Source organism: Mirounga angustirostris, unplaced genomic scaffold (assembly GCF_029215605.1).
Source record: "Mirounga angustirostris isolate CCGP_5_RB_7025 unplaced genomic scaffold, mMirAng1.0.hap1 SCAF_4, whole genome shotgun sequence".
NCBI lineage: Eukaryota > Metazoa > Chordata > Mammalia > Carnivora > Phocidae > Mirounga > Mirounga angustirostris.
Window position 1 is genome coordinate 82,321,434 of NW_026991712.1, and position 24,917 is coordinate 82,346,350.

Here is a 24,917-nt window from a genome sequence, read left to right on the forward strand (position 1 = left end):
AATTACCTCAATAATTACTTTCAAACTATGCTGCTGGAGCCCTAGGGAGCCAGGTAGAGAGGCTGTGGGGGTCTCTACCCATCCACCTCCCAGGTTTAAACAGAACAGCTCCACATGGATTTGTTGTCACATTTCAATTGTACTTTAGATTTCTATTTTTTAAAAAAGTTCAAAAGTTTTAAAACTACTGGCCTACTGGTAGATAATTATGACTTTTGTGAGGAAAAGGACAGCAGGGGGAAGAAAGAGGAATTGTTGAGATTTCCAAGAGAAGGAATGAATGAAAAAGAAAAAAAAAATCCTGCCCGTTTACTGAATTCTAGAGTTGTTGTGCTGCAAGGCAAATTAACCAGATAAACTGATAACCTGGAGGGACAGGTACTAGTTGTTTTTATGTTCTTGTATCAGCTGATCTTCCTTCTGGTTTCTTTGATCCTTGTTTTAACTAAATCTCTCTGTACTTTTAATTCCACTGGTGTCATTATCCATTCTTTCCCATTATGACTGGGCAATTGACAAGGCCTGGCAATTTCCAACTGGATTTCTTTTCCTTCCTGGAAAAAAGTGGAACACTTCCAATTTTTAATTATCATTCTTCTAAATTACTCTATTGTCTTTCTCTTTCCATTTTGTTTGTAAAAACAAGACAACGAAGTCAGATCAATTTAGGCCAGATTTCTACTTTTCAGTTAATCAGAAAAGAAAAAATAAAGTAGGAGGAAGAAGGAAAGAACCACTGTTTATATGGTGTTTTAGATTCTACAAAACATTTTTATTTATTATCTCATTAAATTATCCTAACAGCCTTGGGAAGTAAATGCTATTTATTCTGACTGATAACTAAGAATGGGATTAGTTTTAGTCAACCAGCAGACATAAGAGCTAATCTATAACTCAGATATATTGATTCTGAGACCAGTGCCCTTTAACAACACGGAATCCCAATTGCCTCTGATCAGTGTCCAGCAAAGTTCTTGGAAGTATGAGTTTTGTTTTTTAACCAGCAAGTCCCCTTGCATAGGCCTGGCAGATATGGTTATATAATTCCAAGTTAACTTGGTTCTATTTTGTCTCTTGGTTATGGGGGAGTATGTAGTGAAGTGAGGGAGGAAGATCAAATACAGTTTTGAGATTACTACTAAAAAATTTGTTTTATATGGCCAAGGAAAGTTTGTGACTGTTTTGGTTCTGACTTTATCATTTGATCATCAGGTTTTCATTGAAAACTATTTAACTGCTACGGAGGACACGGAAAAATAACACTTGGTTCTGAATAGTAGTCTGTTTTTGGTCAAGATAATGGGAAAATAAATTTATGGCTGGGAGAATGCTCTCCTATGGGTGTCTGCCTGGAAGCCTGATGAACCTATAAGTCACACCATGAAGGCCTTCTTGTTGAAACCTTCCTACTGACTCAAGCAAATGAGGGGGCTATCCACCCACTCCAGCAAAAAACTTATGATACTGTTATTGTTTCCAAACTGCTTCCCTGCTAGAATGTAAACTCTCTGAAAACTGGAACTAGGACATCATCCATGTGTCCATAGTAAGGTGATGTGGTAATGAATGAATAAGGGAAGAAAAAGAGACACATGAAAGTCTATAGTCAAAACAGAATTTCTTTATCTAATGGACTACAATGCAAATTTATTTTTATTGAATAGTTTTTCTAAATACTATTAAGGGCAATAATCTTGACAATGGTTAGTGCTTGACCTGTGAAGTTCAAAGAGAATCTCTTAGGTGGTTTGTGGTTGTCATTCAACCTTCCTGTGATCAACCTGGTGGGTGTGCCAAGCCTTGCTATAATCTGTTGGTTTTTTTCTTTGTATGCTTTAATCAATGTCTTGATTTTCACTATCACTGACAATAAAAACAAATTAGAGGAGATATAAAATAGCTTTCTTACCTTAAGGATCTTTCATTGAAAGATAAAGGTGATGAATGATTTAGAGGGGTGCCCATTTTAATAAATCTTTGTCTTAATTTCTCCAAAATAATGGTTAAGCTTAAATAACTGGCATTTCCTTTCTGAGCCCCTATTCCCTAGTTATCCCTTTTTGAGATATGTGAAATTATGCCCAGAGGTTCCATTTAGAAACTATTCTGCTCCAACTGGACTTAAGGAAACATTTGTAGCTGTTTTCATAACTCAGTGTAAGCACTTTTTAGGCAATCAGTTCATTTTTCTTTTGTCCTTTTCAAAAATTGAGGTAAAATTCATACAGCATAAAATTAACCTTTTTCAAGTACATGATTCAGGGGGCATTTAGTACATTGACAGTGTGGTATAACAATCACCTCTATCTAGTTCCAAAACATTTTCATCACCCCCAAGGCAGACCCTGTACCCGTGAGCAGTTGCTCCCATTCTCTCCTACACCCAAGCCCTGGGAGCCACCAGTCTGCTTTCTGTCTTCAGGGAAATGTCTATTCCAGGCATTTCATATAAATGGACTCACATATAATGTGACCTTTAGTGTCTGGCTTCTTTCTCCTAGCATAATGTTTTCAAGGTTCATTCATACTGTAGCATGTGTCAGCATTTCATTCTTTCAACTCAGTTTATTTTTGACTTACTAAAAAACCCTTTTTGTTTGCCACTTCATTTATTCTCTGGAATACATGCCTTCCTTTACTTCTGATTATACTTCTTTTCTTTTTCAGGCTGGGATTATTCATAAATTTTTTTTCTTGAGTATAGTTGACAAAATGTTACATTAGTTTCAGGTGTACAACACAGTGATTCAATTTCTCTATATATCATGGGCTATGCTCAGCCATACGTAGCTACCATCTGTCACCAAATAAGGCTATTGCAATATCACTGACTATATTCCCTATGCTGTACCTTTCATCCCCATGACATATTCATTCCATAACTGGAAGCCTGTACCTCCACTCCCCTTCACTGATTTGACCCATCTCCCCCCTCCCCTTTCCCTCTGGAAACCATCAGTTCTTTGTATTTTATAGGGCTGATTCTACTTTCTGTTTGTTTATTCATTTGTTTTGTTTTTTAGATTCCACATATGGTGAAATCATATGGTATTTGTCTTTCTCTGACTTTTTCACTTAGCATAATAGGTTCATCCATGTTGTTGCAAATGGAAAGATCCCATCCTTTAAACAATCTTGACAAAGAAGAACAAAGCTGGAGGCATCACAGTCCCAGATTTTAAGATACATTACAAAGCTGTAGTAGTCAAAATAGTATGGTACTGGCACAAAAATAAACACATGGATTAATGGAATAGAACAGAGAGCCTAGAAATAAGCCCATGCTTGTATGGTCAGTTAATCTATGACAAAGGAGGCAAGAATATACAATGGGGAAAAGATAGTCACTTCGATAAATGGTGCTGGGAAAACTGGACAGCCACATGCAAAAGAATGAAACTGGACCACTTTCTTATACCATACACAAAAATAAACTCAAAATGGGTGAAGACCTAAATGTGAGGCCTGAAACTATAAAAATCCTACAAGAAAAACAGGCAGTAATTTCTTTGACAATGGCCATAGCAACATTTTTCTAGATATGTCTCCTGAGGCAAGGGAAACAAAAACAAAAAAAACTACTGGGACTACCTCAAAATAGAAAGCATCTGCACAGTGAAGGAAACTACCCACAAAATGAAAAGACAACATACTGAATGGGAGAAGATATGTGCAAATGACATATCCAATAAGGGGCTAATATCCAAAATATATAAAGAACTTATACAATGAAATACCAAAAAAAACAAACAGTCCAATTAAAAAATGGACAGAAGACCTGAATAGGCATTTTTCCAAAAAAACACATCCAGATGGCCAACAGACATGTGAAAAGATGCTCAACGTCATAAATCATCAGGGAAATGCAAATCAAAACTACAATGAGATATCACAGCTTATATCTGTCAGCGTGGCTAAAATAAAAAAGAAATAACATGTGTTGGTGAGGATGTGGAGAAAAAGGAACCCTCATGCACTGCTGGTGGGAATGTAAATTGGTGTAGCCACTGTGGAGAACAGTACGGAGATTCCTCACAAAATTAAAAATGAACCAGTAATTCCACTACTGGGTATTTACCTAAAGAAAACATGAATAGTAATTAAAAGAACATATATGCATCCCTATGTTTATTGCAGCATTATTTACAATAGCCAAGATATCTAAGCAACCCAAGTGTCCATCGACAGATGAATAGATAAGGAAGATGTGCTTTATATATACACATACAGTGGAATATTACACAGGCTTGTGATTATACTTCTGTGTTTGCACAGAGGTAGTGTTTTGGGGTTGATATCCAGTTTGTTTGCTTTTTTCTGGCCAAGTTCTAGCCTCAGTAGGATTTTACAAGAGAGCTTTGGAGAACAAATTATAGATTAGATTTTGTCCAAACTTGAATAGGAGTTGGGCTTTCATAAATCACTCATTGGCTAAGGGCCACCTAAACTAAGAGGGACCCAAATTCTCAGATACTTCCAGCTGTTTTCACAGGCGGACAAAACAGTATCTGTGGCTGAGTGCAGTCTTTTGGAGACAGGGACAGATGTGGGACCACAGATGCAAAAGTACAAAGGAGCTGGGGATGGGGATGGGTACAAAAGAAATGATGGAAGGGCTTTAAGGGGATCTGGTCCAATGTCAATAGTTGTTTGCCACAGGGATTATTTATTAATTCTGATTAAATGATTCTCAATCTTTAAACAAATGATTCATTTAGTGATTCTGAAACATGTTCATTTTAAAAGAATTGTTCAATAGGCAAACAATTCTGTTCAGATATTAGCTTAGCCAAGGGCTACACTATAGGATATCCTTCTCCTTACTATTTCTCAAACACACCATACACAAATCTGTCTCACAGACTTTGTACTTGTTTCTTCTGCCAAGGTCTCACCCCACAGAGTGAGAAAAATATGACTTTGTGATAGAGGGATTTGCCTGTTTCACCCTGATCCCAGGCTTGCTATCATTGATTAGATGTTGTGTACCTCTTAATGTGATGCAATATGAAGTATACAACATCATCATAGAGTATTCTTGACCAAAACTATTTAAATAGACTTTGATCAAACTTTTCCTAACTTCAGGTGTACAATATAAATATTGTTTTATATAGTCAGTGTTACTTGGGAGTACTGGGTTTGCCCACATATTTACCACTTGGTTTGCTCATCCTCCCTTCTTGCACCTCACGCATTTCAGTTTGGTTTAATTGTATCCTTTTGAATTTTCTTATTGGTATTATGTCCCGTATTCTTCTGACCTGGGCTTATGAATTCCTTCCTGTTTTTGTTTTTATTTTTCTAAATTAAACCACTGAATACTAGTGACTATTTAGCTGATAATAAAAATAAAGAAACCAAGCTTTGATGCATGATACGGCTTGGGTTACCTTATTTCTTCTATACATCTCCTTCTTATCATGTAAAGATCTCCTTGTATCAGAATTAATTAATTAATGTGATTACAGCAAAGCAATCAAATATATAAGGAAGCAATTCAACAGTTGAAGTCTAGAGTTGTAAATCTAATCATGATTTGTGTGACCTGGGACTGTAACCTCAGATTTCAAAAAGTACTTTCCCTCTAAATAAAAATAAAAGGTATGATTTCTATTAATCTTGGATTAGAATCTAATAAAAATAACTGTCAGTTCACAGTAACAAAGACACTCAGAAATAAAGTGATTAAAGCAAACAATAGTTAGGAAAATAGACATCATCTTCCTAAAATGTTTCTATTTCAAAGAAAGTTTTGTAGAACTTGTTTTACCTTCCAAAATGCTCTACGTTGAAAGTCACAATCTAGCTGACTGTAATCCTTACTTTATAGACCTTACAAGGTTTACTATGTTTATTACGCTCTGCCAAAGATGTATGCTCCATACCTACCAAAGAGATGGCAACTTTGCAATTTTATGTGTAAGAAGATTGTTTAAACAAGAGGTTCAATATTTTCTTTAAGGAAAAGATGTTCAAGTGGAAAAAGTATCTTTGTGTACAAAGCTAAAAATAAAAGCCTCCCTGAAAGGGAAAGTAATAACCTTAAACCTAAAGAGGCCTGAAGGTTATTTGGTCTAGTCATTTCATTTCCAGATGCATCAGGGGCCAGAGCTACTGATACTGGTAGCACAGCCAGGAGTGCAATCCAGGTCTCCTGATTTCAAGTTAAGAGTCTTTCCACTCTATGCAGAATGTCCATTTGGGTGCCCTCAAACTAGAGGACACCACAGCAGCAAAATAACGGGGTGTGGGCAGCACAGATATATAAGAAATTCTCTATAATGTCAGGAAAGAAATACATCAGAACACAAAACAACACATACACAATATTAACCAAGAAAGGTTGAAGAAGGGGGGGATACAATCTTGAAAAGATTTGCTTAGTTAAACTTCTATTTACTGTTTTATTGTTGTTTATGCTTCCCTGTACAATTGTTTAAATAGAGACCAAAAATAATCCCACTTCAAAGGACAATAGAAAGATTTCATTTTGAATTAAAATACTCATGTTAAGAAACAATGGCAGAGAGAAAACAATAAAATCTATAGGGAAAACACAAAACATACTTCTAAACTGATTAAGGGCTTAAATTAATAGCATGATGCTTGTTTAGTGGGAGCTTCCTTTTGCTTCTTTGAGCATCATTGATTTTAAGATTTAGTACATTCTCTTTCACTGACATTTTATTCACCTTCCAGAAACTTATGTGAACCCCAGGAACAATTTTATTTTTCAAAATCATGAAATTATTATTAAGAACATCCCTGAAAGGGAGGGTTTCCAATCACAGCAATTAACAAGAGTTTCTGGACCTCAAATCCCAAGGAAAGTGTGTGGCTCTTTAAAAGGGTGGCCTTTTTGAAGAGGGAAAATCAAAGGAAGGAAATTACTACGTACGTTTCTTACCCAAGGAGAGCTCTCACCACCACATATTTCCTGTTAAAGGAGCATCTGAAATGGTTCCTCAATAATAACCCTAACCCAACCCAGTCAATTTGCACTGAATAATTCCTAATGATTCCCTTCTACTGCACTTCTCCGAACTCTGGGTCACACCCAACTGGAGTGAAGGCAAAGGTCTCCACAGGAGACTGAACACCCTAGTGTCAAATCAAACTGGAGCTTGACCCTGGCCAATCATCCTCACCTCTAAGATGGGAGTGAGAACAGAGTCTTCTCCTTTACTGACTCTTGTTAGGGCTAAAAAGGACAAGAAAATCAAAATGCAATGCATGGAAAACTTTTTTCTGTTAAATATTAAGTAATGAATATTCACACTCTCCCCCTCCTTGATAAAGTGTTTTCACAGCACAACCCCATGCATGTCCTCTTAGACTTTGCGAGGAAACCAAAGGTCTATGTCCAGAGGTTCACAGAGAGCAGGTTCATAGACCTGCACTGGATGCAAGTCTTGGGGCCAAACGGTTTCCATTCTTCCTGCTAAAATTGAGCTCCAATAATTACCACTAATTACATACAAAAATATACATCCAAATCTTGTGGAGGAAAATTCTAAGATAAACCCAAGCAAACAACTAATGTCCATTTCACAAATATTTATTATGAGCATGTCATGTGCTAGGAAATATAATGGTGAACAAGAAACAGCACCTGCTCTCACAGAGCCTAACGATGGGCAGAGTAGCTTGAAATACTGGCCACCAGGCATTCTTTTTTTTTTTTTTTTTTAAATATTTTATTTATTTATTTGAGAGAGAGAGAGAGCACATGAGAGGGGGAGGGCCAGAGGGAGAAGCAGACTCCCCGCCAAGCAGGGAGCCCGATGCGGGACTCGATCCCAGGACTCCAGGATCATGACCTGAGCTGAAGGCAGTGGCTTAACCAACTGAGCCACCCAGGCGCCCGCCACCAGGCATTCTAATCAACGTCAACTTTTACTGATTGTCTACATCATGCAAAGGAATGTGACAATGACCAAGACAAGGTCTGATGTCTTAGTGTGACTCAGAGCCAGGCACATGGTGCAGGACAGCTTGGGAGAGCCATTCCAAGATTCCTCATAAAAGTCTTGATGTTTGTACATTATTGCTAAAAAAATGGACACATTCAAACTTATGCCTATGATGTCACTCTTATTTACATTAAAGTATACCTCTGTGGTGGGACACAGGTCAGCAGGAATCCCAAAGAGTCCTGGGCATGGGCATTGAAATGAGTAGCATTATGACCATTGGATGCCCAGGTGGAAGAGGGGAGGAGGTGACCCAGCAGTAACTGCTGTAGGAGATAAAGGAAGTGCTGGGTACAGATAAAGAAGTGCTGAGTACAGGTGCCAGGAGTCTTAATGAAGGAGCATCTTAAGACTGGCCTATGAGGGAAAGGTGGGACTTAAATAAGGCCCAGGAGAAAAGCAAAGTGTTCTAGGTCTAGGGCATGGCACATGCCTGAGTGGTGGGACTAAAGGTCACAAGTGCAGCAGGCTGGGGACTAGCATGGGGGCTTGTAAAGGACTTTTGAATCCTGCCTATGGGGTTAGTATTTGAGCATATTGACTAAACTTGGCTTCTAGTATAAAAATTATCAGTACTTAATCTGTTACCTTGAAAACAAAAGTTGACATTTAAACTAACTATTAATTGGATCACTCTCTGAAATGCACCACCCCACACACAAAGTGCCCACCCCTCACTCTATCATGAAAGCTGACCAGACAGCAGTGCTCTCCTTATCTTCAGTCTGGCTCCCAAAGGAGATAATGGAGACAGTCTTCCTTCCCTTTCTCATTCTAGTCCTTAGCCCCAGGCCTTACCTGTTCTCTTCAGGGTTCCTAAATCTTGACCTGCCCTCCGAACCCCCCTCAAAGGTGGCTACTATCAGCCCACAGCTCTCTGTATTAGGCACTTGCCAGTCAGTGTCTGCTTGGGTTACCCCTGGCTCTCCTGCTGGTCCATGAGCTCTTGGAGGGAAAGGTCTATTTTTACACTCCTGGTGGAGCTGCCTGCAGGTATCAGAAATTAAGATTAGTTTCTAACTGGTTCTTTGTTCTCCTTCTCTCAATTGCTACAGAAGTTTCCAAATCTGTAGCCCTGCCCCAATCTCTCCCTGTATCTTAAATCCATTATAGGTACAACATCAGGATAATCTTAACTCCATTTTTATTTTTATTACGTCTTCTTTTCTTCTCTCAAGATCTCACAGAGGCCCTAATTTTCTCTTGGATTGATGCGGAATCCCTAAAAAAAGGACCTAAGGCTTTATCTAGTTGACTTTATACCCCAGTATATTCTGGTTTAGGATAAATCCCAAAAATCTAGTACACAGCTCAGTGCCACAGCCATTAGCCAGGGGCATAGCACAAAGAGGCACTAAATCCTTATAGAATAAATGAGTGAATTATCTTTTCATTTCCTCTTTTGCATACATCTCTCCTGATCCTACGTGTATGTTTTCACAGATAACATCTTACCAATCTGAAGAGAACTTTTCTTTCTGACAGGTCAGGATGTTTAAAGCATTTGTTCTCACTAACTTCTTTTATGAAATCTGAGATTATAGCCAGTTAGGATCTAGTCACTTAAAACATTAACTGCTCCAATATTTGTGCCTGTCTAGTTTTCTGTTCAAAGGGTTGCAATTCAAGGTCAAAGAACATGTCAAATGCTTCCTTGTCATTCTGGGTACTCAGGTAGAGCTTTCTGTACATGGTGAGTACTGACTAAATACTCTTCAATAAATCTTCTCTTAAAGGGCCAGTCAACAGATCTAAATCAAATAGCATTTACAAATTAGTGATTTTAGACAGAGATCAGTGGGTTTTAACAAGTTGGGATATAAATACGAGTAGGATTTTGAACTGAAAGAATTTCCCCTCCCCCACAAAAAATTTGGGTAGCTATATTTTCCATTTTTATAGGGTTAACACATATTTTTGGAATTCTTTTCCCCCTCAGTATAGCCCTATCATATAAAAATAAAAATGTATAATAATCAACAATAAAAAGATAAAGTTCATACACAGAATTATGAGATCAAGGTCATGTGACTTTTCCGCTCATTTGACCTGCTAAACTGCTGCACAGGCCACGTGGGAAGACAAAGGTCAGGGGATGTGCCTTAGAAGGAGAGTCACTGGACAAATAGCAGGGAGTGCTCTAGAGAGGAAGAAAGCACAGACAGAGCTCCACATTCTGTTTAATGAGCATGTGTCAGCAGTGTTTTTCTGAAAATTGTAGTTTTTTTCCTTTAAATCTAGGCTATTTTTCTGAGTCTTTTTGCTTTAAGCAGTCAGTATGGACATGCAGCTCCAAAAATATATCAGAGAAATACAAAAGATAGGATTGTTGTTTTTATGCAAGCCTTCCCAAATGAGGCAGGTGGACAGAGCAGCAATCCCCACACACTGGTCCAACAGCACGTCTGTCTGACTTGACAGCTTTGAGGTCATCGGTCCACTTCATAGCCCTTGTGGGGAGTAGTGATTTTCCATCACTAGAAGCATGGATCAGATGAAATCTGGTAGCCAAGATCTAAAAGACTTCATGACTTAGCCTAAACACACAACTATTTTCCAACTGGCAAAAAAGTTATTTTCTGTATTAGATATTGGAAGTATACAATTATAATTAATCATTTTAGCTTGAATTTTGGGAAATAAATGTATTTTGTTAAGGTTATGAGAAGTATATTTTGTTAGAGTTTATGGGAGTTGCCATGAAACACAATAATTTGGGGGAAAATAAAAGACAATTTGTGTTTACTGGGCCATGGATGGATGACTGACAATGGATGATATCACTAATAGGCAATTATAACATCCAGCATTCCTAAATGATTTAATAATTTGTTTTGAAGAAATATAGTTTCCAAAAGAACAAAAAGACAATCTAAACATTTATTTGGACAGCTGTGTGCCAAAATAAAATAAAATAAAATAAAATATATAAGTAAAGAAATTAATCCCAACCTAAAAAAAAAAAAAAATATTTAGTCACAAACCTAAAAATGCTACGGGTTCCAAAAAGTCTGTAAATGAATTATTTGCAATACTCAGTGCATCTCCTGTGGAAAAAACATTTCCTATGGGAATGTTGTAGATAGTAGTAGGGCTCCCCTTGTAACCCACAAAAAAGTAGATTAAGTCTTAGGAACACATATGACCGTAAAGCATAGTGGTAAAAGAACATGAACTTTACAGAGCCAAAGACTCGGGACTGCAGTGGCTTTGTCATTTACCAGTAGAACTGCCACAAGAAGTTACGTGCTACAGTCTCCAGCAAGAAGTAAGCCTCCCAGAGCAGCCTCTGTCTGGCCTACACCAGGGAAGCTGGCAGCTGGAGCAACTCTGCTGCCCCATAGGGAGGATTTCCCATGATGGGGAGCTCACTTGTATCCTGGTGTGCTCAGGTGGGAGGCTTATGTGTAGAGTTCATGTTGAGGAAGATTACCTCCCACATGGCCCTGATAGAGTTAATGCTGTCAGGTCAATATGCTGGGGCAGCAATACCATTTAAAACTGTACTATAGTCTTTTCAGATTCTTGTAATTCTTTTTTTTTAATTTATTTTTATTTTTTATTATTTTTTAAAGATTTTATTTATTTATTTGACAGAGAGAGAGGGGGAGAGAGATCACAAGCAGGGGGAGTGGCAGAGGGAGAGGGAGAAGCAGGCTCCCCGCTGAGCAGGGAGCCCGATGCGGGCCTTGATCCCAGGACCCCAGGGATCATGACCTGAGCTGAAGGCAGATGCTTAACCCACTTAGCCACTCAGGTGCCCCCAGATGCTTGTTATTCTAAAACTTAGGACTAAAATGAGGTTCAGCCTTAATAAAGATAAGTTTCATGTGAAACTTAAGCTTTTCATACATTTAGATACGCTTTCTAAATATCTGGGTAAACTTCCCCCTACCCCCAATCTATAAGGCAATTGCATTATAATACAGCCACCTTTTTATAAACAAAAGGAAGCATTTGTTATAAGACAAATCTGCACGGATCAATGTTCTTGTGTCTATCTACCCAGGGTTTATAGGGACTCTTTCCATGAAATACATGTTTTTCAGGAAAACAAGCTCTTGGGCAGAGCCATCACTCACCTGCACAGTACCATATGAAAGCCAGATGAGACATGGAGTTATGGTCTCTGGGAATGCTGACTGCCTACATAGGTCAGTCAGGACAACACTCAATAAATGCTCACAATTTAGAATGACCATGGCTAGAATGTTCATTATGCACTGGAAGATGCTATCAATAACTGCTTCAAAATCAGAACATCATATATTCATAATGGGTTTTTTTCTCTCTCAGATACTGGTATAAGCTCAGATGTTACTATAATTAGGTAAAAAATTAACATCAAGAGAGTTAAAATAATACAGTATTCAAGTAAAGAGAGATTACAGTAAGATAGGGAAAATTGCAAATACACTGTTTACACTAATTCTCTATATGACTGAATAATTTGATTAAAAATGTTTCTTCTTTTCCCTAATTTATAGATTTAGGATGATTATTGGAGATGTAATAGCCATAGTTTGGACCAGATCTACATACCATTCTACCTTGCCTATCCAAAACCACATTTTAAGGTAGGGTACCTTGAAACTTGATAGAGAACAAAACTTTCTTACTATGGAAAGCAAAAAGATGTGACAACTTAGGAATTTTGTTTAAAGCTTATAAAATGCCTTTACAGTAAGTTATATTTTCATTTACATAAATTGACTCATGCAAAGCTATCTTATTTTTTAACTAGGAAAACATGTAGAAAAAAATCTTAGAATTAAAACACACATACAGAACATTTTTTATCTTCTTAATTTTTAATAAAATTAAGAATCACTAAACCTGCATTATTGTTTTTGTTGCCAATTATAATTTTTCCCCTATAAGTACTTTATGGGCTTGACTCAGCTCTGGCCTAGTTTTACAGGCAAACTCTAGGATCCTAGTTTATCGTCTTTAAAAATAAGAGATAAGGGGCGCTTGGGTGGCTCAGTTGGTTAAGCATCTGACTCTTGATTTTGGCTCAGGTCATGATCTCAGGTCATGATCTCAGGGTTGTGAGATCAAGCCCCAGTTCTGGCTCCATGCTCAGCAGGGAATCTGCTGGAGAGTCTCTCTCTCTCTCTCTTTGCCCGGCCCCCCGCTTGTGCTCTCTTTCTCTCAAATAAATAAGTAAATCTTAAAAAAAAAAAAGATAAAACACTAATAAAAGAACCAGCCATTGTAGCAAACTAGATGCTATTACAGAGTGTCCTCACCTTCCTCTGGTAGCCTTCTGTAGAACCTTCATTCCCATCAGGCTGCAGGACTTTCCTTCCAACTGCTGGTCCTTCAAGATGGTGCCCTCAGAGTGCACTTCACTGAACATCCCATAGGCATCTTGCACGAGAAGGCAGACTCTACAAAAAAGTATTCACATTTTTTTAGGAGACAGTTTTTGATTCACTACAGAGGTCAGGATTTCCTTCTCCTTTGTTAGAAATCCATTGTAATCATCTTCCTGAATGGGTAAATCAAGGTAAAGGAAGTTGAATTCAAATATGCACTTTAGATTTGTACTTACAGGTGTTTGGATCACTATCCACAAAATACAGAAGGAAACAGAATTCTCTTTTGGCATAGAACTAAACCCTAAGCCAAATGTGGTTTGAAAGCACACAAAGAAGATCATCCTTTCAAATAAAATATATTACCACTGCCCAAAAAGAGATTATCCTCTCTCCCCATTTTTATCCTGTCTGTTATAACAGGAAACATTTCTATTTCGTATGGATGCTCAATACTGAGAAAAGCTTCAGTGTAACACTATGATAAGAACAACAATAAGGGGCTTTCTCTGAGAAGGTACATATTTATAGACATGCATATCCCACAGGATAAAAAACCAGCATCCCTGCTGGCAGCAACACAGACATGATGGATATCCAGTGACATGATGGGATTCCCCCAAACTTTTAAGTTCAAAGGGTAGTACTTATAAAAACCTATTTATGATTGAATTTCCAATCCTCTCACTTCATAATTCAGGTAAATCAAGTCTTATTTATTATGAAATGACACATTCTCAGAAAATATTTACTGAAGCCTAAAAAAAATCAGGCAGTAAATAACACCGCCAAATAGACTGTGAGGAACAAAACTATTTTATTTTATTTTTTAAAGATTTTATTTATTTATTTGACAGAGAGAGACACAACAAGAGAGGGAGCACAAGCAGGGGAGTGGGAGAGGGAGAAGCAGGCTTCCTGCTGAGCAGGGAGCCCGATGCAGGGCTCGATCCCAGGACCCTGAGATCATGACCTGAGCCGAAGGCAGATGCTTAATGACTGAGCCACCCAGGTGCCCCAGAACAAAACTATTTTAAAGATGAGGGTGTACAGTAAAGTGCATGTTAGGAAAGAACAGATGACAAATGATGAACAAAAGAATGCTAAATCTGAAGCAATGAACTTTGTTTTAAAAAAGATTTTAGGGCGCCTGGGTGGCTCAGTTGGTTAAGTGACTGCCTTCAGCTCAGGTCATGATCCTGGAGTCCCTGGATCGAGTCCTGCATCGGGCTCCCTGCTTGGCAGGGAGTCTGCTTCTCCCTCTGATCCTAAACCCTCTCATGTGCTCTCTCTCATTCTCTGTCTTAAATAAATAAATAAAAAATCTTAAAAAAAAAAAAAGATTTTATTTGGGCGCCTGGGTGGCTCAGATGGTTAAGCGTCTGCCTTCAGCTCAGGTCATGATCCCAGGGTCCTGGGATCAAGTCCCACATCGGGCTCCCTGCTCCTTGGGAGCCTGCTTCTTCCTCTGCTTCTCTCTCTCTCTCTCTGTCTCTGAAAAATAAATAAATAAAATCTTAAAAAAAAAGAAATTAGCTAAACCTCTTAAAAAAATAAAAAAATAAAATAAATAAATAAATAAAAAAGATTTTATTTATTTATTTGTCAGAGAGAGAGAGAGAGAGAGAGAGCACAGCAGGCGGAGTGGTAGGCAGAGGGAGAAACAGGCGCCCTGCTGAGCAAGGAGCCTGATACAGGGCTCCATCCCAAGACCCTGGAATCATGACCTGAGCCGAAGGCAGACGCTTAACCAACTGAGTGACCTAGATGTCCATGAAACAATGAACTTTAAATAATGCTTAGAAGCTAGACTTCCCAATTAATTCTCCCAGGTCCACAGGGTCCCCCTGATTCACAACAGAGGCAAAGGTAAATCTTATCTGAAAGAAATCACCTTTAATTTTATCATTAGTTGTCATGGAGTAAAATCAAATAAACATGTGCCTGAATAAAAATCTCTAGTACAGGGGTGCCTGGGTGGCTCAGTTGGTTAAGCAACTGCCTTCAGCTCAGGTCATGATCCTGGAGTCCTGGGATCGAGTCCCACATCGGGCTCCCTGCAGGGAGTCTGCTTCTCCCTCTGACCCTCCTCACTCTCATGCTCTCTGTCTCTCATTCTCTCTCTCTCAAATAAATAAATAAAATCTTTAAAAAAACCCACTAGTATAAGGAAACAAATCACTACGTGTGGGAAGAGTAAAAAATAAAACAAAACAATAGACCTCCCGAGGACTTGACATATTAGAATTAAAAGATATGAAATACTGAATAACTATTTTAAAAAGGTAAAATCACAAAGATATAAATACAAAACAAAAAGCTGTACAACATGACCTGGCAGATTTGAAGAATGAAACAGACTTTCAAAAAGGAAACACTACATTTATTGAAATAAAGAAGTTATTAAATAGGTGTAAACAAACAGTTACATGTACCTGAAGAGTGTGTATATGTCAACTGGGTTATAAATCTGAGTAAATTACCTAGAATGCATGTTGAGAGCTGAGATAAAAAAACATGAGAGAAAAGAGAAGTACAGAGGATAGAATGAGAAAATCTTAATATTTGTCTAATAGGAATTTCAGAAGAACAAAATAGAGGAAGGAGAAGCAATAATTTGTACATTTAAGAACTGCAAATTTTCTCCCCAACTGATGAAAGAAATGAATCCAAAGATACAGGAAGAGAAATAAATACCAAGCAGGACAACTAATAGGAAATCCATCCTAGGACACATACTGTAATAAAACTAGAGAACATCAAATACAATGAGAAGATTCTAAAAGCAAAAAGGGTGAAAAGACCATCTGCAAAGGAATAAAAATTTGATTTACATCAGCCTCCTCAAAAGCAATGAATGAAGCCAGACAACAGTGAAATATTTTCAGAATTCTGGAAGACATTTCAAAACTGTGTACCAGCAAAACTGTCTTTCATGAATGATGGTAAAATAAAGGTATTTTTAGATAAAGAAACACTGCACACGTTTTCCACCTACAGAGCCTGAAGTATTTACTAGATATGAAGATAATTACTAAAATAATTTCTAAATTATGCATTTTAGGAAGAAGGAGAATATTCTGGGAAAAAGGGCTAAGATACAAGGACTACTCAGCATCAATATAAACAAATCAAAACAAACACAGTAGGATAAAATAACACCACCACCAATAATATCAATTAATGAAGGGGGAGCTGAAAAACTGGAAATGGAAAAAAGAATTCAAAGTTCCAAAATTACTGGATACATTACTTGATAATAAGTATTAAAACTATAGGGGCGCCTGGGCGGCTCAGTCGGTTAAGCGTCTGCCTTTGACTCAGGTCATGATCCCAGGGTTCTGGGATCGAGTTCATATTGGGCTCCCTGCTCAGCACGAAGTCTGCTTCTCCCTCTGCCTCTGCCTGCCGCTCCCCCTCCTTGTGCTCCCTCTCTGTCAAATAAATAAATAAAATCTTAAAAAAAAAACAGCCCCAAACTGGAAACAAGACAAATGTTCAGTAATAGCTGAATGGATAAATAAATTGTGATATATCTTTACAGTGGAATACTACTTGGCAGTGAAAAGAACTACTGATACACGATGTATCTTGAAAACATTGTGCTGAGTGGAAAAAAAAAAAAACTATGAAAAGTATATAAAAGGCAAAGTAAATTCACAGTAATAGCAAGCAGATCTGTAGTTGCCTGCAATTGGGGCCAGGAGGGACTGACAGCAGAGGGCATAGGAAACTTTTTCGGGTTATGGAAATAATCTATGTCTTCACCCACTGCTTAAATGGGTGCATTTTATTGTATGTATGTAAACTGTACTGCATGTAAATTATACCTTCAAAAAGTTGTTTAAAGAAAAAAAGGGTGGGGTGCCTGGGTGATTCAGTCAGTTGGGCTCCAACTCTTGATTTTGGCTCAGGTCATGGTCTCACGGTCCTGGGATTGAGCCCCACATCTGGCTTTGTGCTTAGTGTGGCGTCTGCTTGAGACTCTCTCTTGCTCTCCTTCTGCTCCTCCCCTGCTCTCTCTCTCCAAAATAAACAAACAAATCTTTAAAAAAAATAATAAATAAAAAAGGGTATAGGAGACAACTTGAAGAAGATTCCACTGGATAAACATAGGATAATTATGGAGAAAAGACAGGAAAAGTTATTGGTACCTCTGGTTCCATCTCACTGTGCTAAAAATTGGCAAACAATGGGAAAGAATCAAATGCTTAAAAATCCATTAGAAAAATATTATGGTTTGCAAAGAGGCATTTCCCCTTGTCATTATACACGAACTTTCAAAGGCAAACTGTGATATCATCTAAGCACATGTTTTTTCTTGCACATCTTCAATACTGAAAACCACTTACTTTTAGAGATAGCTCTCAGAGTATGAAATTATGAATATATTTGGATATTTAAAAAAAGGAAAAATACATTACTGATGTTTCATGAAACAAAACTTAAAATCTTATTCTTTTCATGAAATCTTCTCATTATAAGGAACCACATACAAACTACTAACTTCACCCTAAAAACATGAGGGTTGAAACTGCTCTCATGTTCTCTTTCTGAGCTATAACAGGCTCTCAAATACTTCTTCCATGTTTGAGAGAATGAATGAGGCTCTGTTGTGAACACACACAGCAAACTCACATAATACCTAATTGCACAGTGTTCACAGAAATATTCCTTCTTGTATTCAGTCACTAATGCATTCATTTGAAGCTTACTGGGCTTATACTTTGTAGGATATGTAAGGAGGGAAGTGGTCAAATAAAAATATAATTGAGAATCAAATAAAACATTGAGCAACATTAACACCTAACACTAATAAAATGTATTATGGCTAATTACAGCATTCTTGTATTATCTATTTAATTCTTCAACTGAGGAAACTAGGCAATATTGATAGATGAGGAAAGTGAGACTCAGAATGTTTAAAAAAACTACTGAAGATAGTAAGGAGGGAGCAGAATCAGGTCTTAAATGCAAAGCACTTAATTTGGTATTTTTGTGCCATAATATCACATTACAGTAACAAGTTACATGAATGTAGAAGAAGACTGATTAATTCTGCAGAGTGGAACTGGAGAGAGCATCCCAGAGCAACTAGCATTCTAGTCTGCAAGGCAAACACCAAGAAGGCAACAAGGAATATACTCATGGCAAACTGCATGCCATAACATCCAGAATATCTAAATCTAATCTTTATAGAGAGGCAATGATTTTTCCCACTGCTAAGTCAAACTATTTAAGATATACATAAACTGTAACTAGTCCATAATGAGGCTACTTATCTAGAAGAACTTTATTCACTCTGTAACTTTCAAAAGATACATTTATTATTTATTATTTATTTATTTATAGAGAGACGGGGGCGGGGGGCAGAGGAAGAGGGAGAGAGAGAATCTTAAGCAGGCTCCAGCCCAGCACCGAGTCCAACGCAGGGCTTGATCTCACAACCCTGAGATCATGACCTGAGCTGAAATCAAGAGTCGGACACTTAACTGCCTAAGCCACCCGGGTACCCCCAAAAGATACTTTTAATGTTTGACAAGAATCATATTAGAATATTAAGGTCAGAATGTAAGGGATTTATGCATCATTTTAAAGGCTGCTAGTGTAATATAATGAAAAGGAAATACTCTTCAATTAAATCACTTGAAAACAATTTTATTAACTGTTCGATACTGTATGACTTTAATCTGAACCCCAAGTGGGAAAGAATTAAAGATTACTCTCATAATATTGTCTTATTTAAAACAGTATGCCATGTGAAAGCAAGAATGAAAGTATACATTTTTGTGTTGAATTTATAATGTCTTTTTTGGTCCACAGACCATTTCGTATCATAACCTCTCGGAGGGAAGTACTTTAATGTTTTTCCCTCAAAGGCCCCCTAATTACCCCATCACCTGACCTGTCTCTCTGCTCCATGTCTAATTAGGGAGGCTGAGGCAGAACCTTGGGGAATCAGTCTTCATTTCCTAAGGAGGAAGCCTCAGGCTTCCTTTAAGAGTGTTCTTATATCAGCTCAATTAATGCCTGCTTGACTATACTGATGCATCCAGCACTGTTTTTTGTAAGTATTATTGTTTGTTAATATACGCAAAAGTCAAGATGAATATAAACATCTCCATGGATCTGCTTTGTAAAACTTAGAATTTTTGATTGCTTGTGTTTAAAAGGGAGAGATGAGGAATTAGCTAGTACCTTTTCCTAATATCTGTTATGATATTTGCCTTTATCTCAAATAACCAAGGAATGGTGCTCTTGTTTGTTCTTCTGCCCTAGAGAAGAGATATTAATACTTTCTTTCTCCCTCTTTTGTTCATGCCTGGCCACACACACTCTTCCACCTTGTCCTGCTCACACAGCTGAAGCTCAGGAGGCGCTCACTGGCTCAGGCCTGAGGTAGAATAACCGTCCTCATTGGTTCAAATGAATTGGAACTCTGTTATTCAATCGACAGTCCAAACCAGAGTTAGCTCATCAGCAGCACACAAGGAATTCCACCCTCTTGTTACCGCTTCCTGCTCAGTAAATACTATCTCCTACAATCAGTGCTAGTGTGATAGGTCTGAACAGGAAAGGGACCCCTGATCAACTTGTTTTTCCTGAATCACCAGAGATGTTCCCCATAAATAACATCATATTCAAAGGAACACAAATGGCTTCCCAGGGAGGAAAGAAATGTCATGTTAGTAACTCTGGGACCCTAAAAAAGTTACTAACTGTATGAACTTGAATTTACTCAACATGGGAATAAAGGAACCAACTGAGAGGGCTGTTAGAGCATTCGAGCAATGATACAGGGCTCAGCACAGTGACTGGCACAAATACATCAATCTTTTTCCTTTGCAGGGTCCTTAGGCCAATTTTATAATATAGTTTTCTATTTGTGTTTGATATTTTAAATAGTTTTTTTTTTTTTAAGATTTTATTTATTTATTTGAGACAGAGAGAATGAGAGAGAGAGAGCACATGAGAGGGGGAGGGTCAGAGGCAAAAGCAGGCTCCCTGCCGAGCAGGGAGCCCGATGCGGGACTCGATCCAGGGACTCCAGGATCATGACCTGAGCCGAAGGCAGTCGCTTAACCAACTGAGCCACCCAGGAGCCCAATAGTTTTTTTTTCTAAGATTTTATTTATTTATTTGACAGAGCGAGAGATAGCAAGAACAGGAACACAAGCAGGGGGAGTGGGAGAGGGAAAAGCAGGCTTCCCGCCGAGCAGGGAGCCCGATGCGGAGCTCGATCCCAGGATCCTGGGATCATGACCTGAGCCGAAGGCAGATGCTTAATGGCTGAGCCACCCAGGCGCCCCAATAGTTTTTTGTTTGTTTGTTGCTCTGTTGCTGGTGAATAGAAATACAGTTGACTTTTATATACCGAACTTTTTGTAATCCATCAATCTTACCAAAATTATTTGTAATACTTTCTATGAAGTTTTATGTAATCATTTCATCTATGCATAATGACAACTTTGCTTCAGCCTTCCCAATCCTTGTTTTTTAATTTTTTATCTTTTCTGGCTGTACTATAGGACCTTCAGCACAATGTTGAAGAGAAGCCAATGATACTGAGCATCCTTATCTTGATTTTGAATAAAGTATCGTCAGTGTTTTACAATTAAGAATGATGCCTGCTATAGGGTTTTTTGGTTGATATCCTTCATCAAGTTAAACATTCTTAGTTTGCTGAAAAATTTTTTTAATCATGAATGGGTGTTGAACCTTATCAAATGTATTTTCCATATTAACTGAAATGACTGTTTTTATCTCCTCTGCTAATGTTGTAAATGACAATTACAGCTTTTTAAGTTATTTTTTTTTAAAGATTTTATTTATTTATTTGAGAGAGAGAATGAGATAGAGAGAGTATGAGAGGGGGGAGGGTCAGAGGGAGAAGCAGACTCCTTGCCGAGCAGGGAGCCCGATGCGGGACTTGATCCCGGGACTCCAGGATCATGACCTGAGCCGAAGGCAGTTGCTTAACCAACTGAGCCACCCAGGCGCCCTTTAAGTTATTTTTTAGAAGATTTTATTTATTTATTTGAGAGAGAGAAAGAGCATAAGCAGGGAGGAGGGGCAGAGGGAGAGGGAGAAGCAGAATCCCCACTGAGCAAGGAGCCTGATGCAGGGCTTGATCCCAGGACCCTGGGATCATGACCTGAGCCAAAGGCAGATGCTTAACCAACAGAGCCACCCAGGCACCCCTACAGCTTTTTAAGTTAAAGCAATTTTTTACTCCTTAGATAAAGCCAAGATCCTATTTGCTACATTTTGTTTAGGAGTTTTCTCTGTCCATGAGTGATAATGACCTTTAATTTTGTTTTTCAAATTAGATTTAATTTTATTTCTCATATCAAGACTATTTATAGTAGTTTCATACAATCAGTTGACATGGATTCTTTTTTTCTTTGAAAAATTTGTATAAGATCTGAATGACCTGCTTTTTGAAAGTTTGAAATAATTTACTAAAAAAATAAATTGGATCTAGTGCTTTTCCTGGGAAGATTTTTAACTATCAACTCAATTTCTCTAATGATAATTGGGCTATTTGGGCTTTCTATTTTTTAATTGAGACATTTTGTTAAGATAAAAAAAATATATTTTCCTAGGGATTTGTCCATTTGGTCTACATTTTTAAATTAATTAGTTAATTAATTAAGATTTGTAGTATATATGTATATTTTATTAAGTTTTTATTTTAATTCCAGTATAGTTAACATACAGTGTTATATTAGTTTTAGGTGTATAATTAGTGATTCAACAATTCTTACAATGCCGGTGCTCATCACAAGTACACTCCTTAATCCCCACCACCTATTTAACCCATCTCCCCATCCACCTCCCCTCCAGTAACCATCAATTTTCTATAGTTAAGAGTTTGTTACTTGGTTTCTCTCTCTCTTTTTTTCCCTTTGCTCATTTGTTTTGTTTCTTAAATTCCACATATGAGTGAAATAATATGGTATTTATCTTTCTCTGCCTTATTTTGCTTAGGTCTCTAGCTCCATCCATGTTGTTGCAAATGACAAGAGTTTGTTCTTTTTTATGGCTGAATAATATTTGTGTGTGTGTGTTTGCATATCTTTATCCATTCATCTACTGATGGACACTTGAGCTGCTTCCATAACTTTGGTATTATACATAATGCTGCAAAAAACACAGGGGTGCATGTAACCCTTTAAATTAGTGTTTTTCTATTTTTTGGGTAAATACCCAGTACTTTGATTACTGGATCATAGGGTAGTTCTATTTTTAACTTTTTAATGAAACTCCATACTGTTTTCCACAGTGGCTATACCAGTTTGCATTCTCACCAACAGTGCATGACAGTTCCTTTTCCCCCACATCCTTGCCAATACTTGTTTCTTTTTTATTTTAGCCATTCTGACAGGTGTGAGGTGTATCTCACCATAGTTTTGATTTGTATTTTCCTGATGATCAGTGATGTTGAGCATCTTTGCATATGTCTATTGGCCTTCTGTTTGTCTTTGGAGAAATTTCTGTTCATGTCTTCTGCCCATTTTTTAATTGGATTATTTGGGTTTTGGGTATTGAATTATATTGATTCTTTATATATTTTGGATATTAGCCCTTTATTGGATATATCATTTACAAATATCTTCTCCCATTCAGTAGGTTGCCTTTTAGTTTTGTTGATGTTTCCTTCACTGTGCAGAAGCTTTTTATTTTGGTGTAGTCCTAATAGTTTATTTTTGCTTTTCTTTCCATTGCCTCAGGAGACATATCTAGAAAAATGTTGCTACAGCTGATGTCAGAAAAATTATTGCCTGTGTTCTCTTCTAGGATTTTTTTGGTTTCAGGTTTCACATTTAGGTCTTTCACCCATTGCGAATTTATTTTTGTGTATAGTATAAGAAAGTGGTCCAGTTTAATTCTTTTGCATGTAGCTGTCCAGATTCCCCAACACCATTTGTTGAAGACTGTCTTTTTCTCATTGTATATTCTTTCCTACTTCACTGAAGACTAACTGACCATATAATTGTGGGTTTATTTCTGGGTTTTCTATTCTGTTCCATTGATCTATGTGCCTATTTTTGTGCTAGTACTATTATTTATTTGTATCTTCTCTTTTTCTTTATGAATTTTACCATAGAAATACTTAACATTTCAAAGAGCCAACTCTGGGTTTTGCTTATTTACTGTTCCTTTATGCCATTAATTTCTACTCTTATGTTTATGATCTCCTTTCTATTTTCTTTGTATTTATTCTATTTTTAACTATTTCTTGTATTAGAGGCTTAGCTCATTAATTTTGAGCCTTCCTTCTTTCTAAAGTGAGTTGTTTAGACTACAAAATTTCTTATAAATATCAAACTTTGGTATTTAGTATTTTTATTATTTATCAGTTCTAGGAATTTAAATTTTCCATTATTGTTTCTTTTTTAATCCATAAGTTATTTGGCAGTTTTTAAATTTTTTTCTATAAGGATTTAAAATACATATTTTTTAAATTAACTCTAATTGCACTAAGGTGAGAGAATGTGTTTTCTAATAATGATTCTTTTAAATCTATAGAGACTTGTTTTATGGTCTAGAAGATAATCAGTTTTTATAAAAGGGTCAAATGAGAAGAATGCATATGGTCCAGTTGTTAAGTAGGGGGTTGTGTACATGATGTATAAGTCACGTTATTTAAGAGTGTTTTTCAAATATTCTCTATCTTTACTTTTTTGTCTGCTTCCCTGATCAGTTATTGCAGTATTTATCCCACAAATCAGAAGATTAAAATAAGAATTTTTTCACAATGTATGTGGGTTAGAAATTCATCATCTTGATGGCAGTTAGTGAGTGCCAGGCCCTTTACTATTTGCATTGTCTTACCCTCAAAAGGCCACAAAGAGCTAGGCTGGCTATTACTATCCTTACTTAGCACAAAAAAGACAGAAGATCAGAAAGATTTGGTATCTTGCCCAAGACTGTACAGCATTAAATAAGAAAATTCAAAAAATAAAATGAATATGTAGGGCGCCTGGGTGGCTCAGTTGGTCAAAGGTTTGCCTCTTGATTTTGGCTCAGGTCATGATCTCAGGGTCCTGGGATCAAGCCCTGCATCAGGCTCCCCGCTCAGTGGGGAGTCTGCTTGTTTCTCTCTCCCTCTGCCCCTCCCCCTCCTCTCACACGCACAACTCTCTCGGTCTCTCCCAAATAAATACATCTTTTTAAAAAAATCAAACTTTAAAAAAATCAATAAAATAAAATGAATACATAAACATATTTCATATATCTCTTTGAATGTACAAAAATGGGAAATTATCAACATAATTTCCAGAGCTAAGTCTCTATCATATTTCAAGTACAGGCGAAACTGATCTACATATTGCTGTACTTAGCAGTAAGTTTAAAGAAGCATGTGGTCTAAGAGAACTCTCTGTGCTGATGGAATGTAGTCTAATGTAGCCACTAGCCACATGGGGCTATGCTTCAAATGTGGCTAATGTAAGGAACTGAATTTTAGATTTTATTTAATTTTAATTAATTTAAATGTAAATAACCACCTGTGGCTAGTGGCCACCCTATAGGACAGCACCGTCTAAAGGCGTAAGAATAAAGAGAAACCAAAACTCTAAATACTTAATAATTGGTTGAAATCTTTGAAAGAACA

At 37.3% G+C, this 24,917-nt stretch overlaps 1 protein-coding gene across 8 annotated transcripts in view; it reads right to left on the reverse strand.

Moving 5' to 3' along the window:
- The window catches only part of SPIDR (scaffold protein involved in DNA repair), a 571,046-nt gene that overhangs the window by 67,055 nt on the left and 479,074 nt on the right, over positions 1-24,917 (reverse strand). For all 8 annotated transcript variants that reach the window (XM_064588368.1, XM_064588367.1, XM_064588365.1 and 5 more), the window contains one exon: positions 13,229-13,369. In XM_064588368.1, coding sequence (XP_064444438.1) covers positions 13,229-13,369 — 141 coding nt within the window. The remainder of the gene's footprint in view (positions 1-13,228; positions 13,370-24,917) is intronic.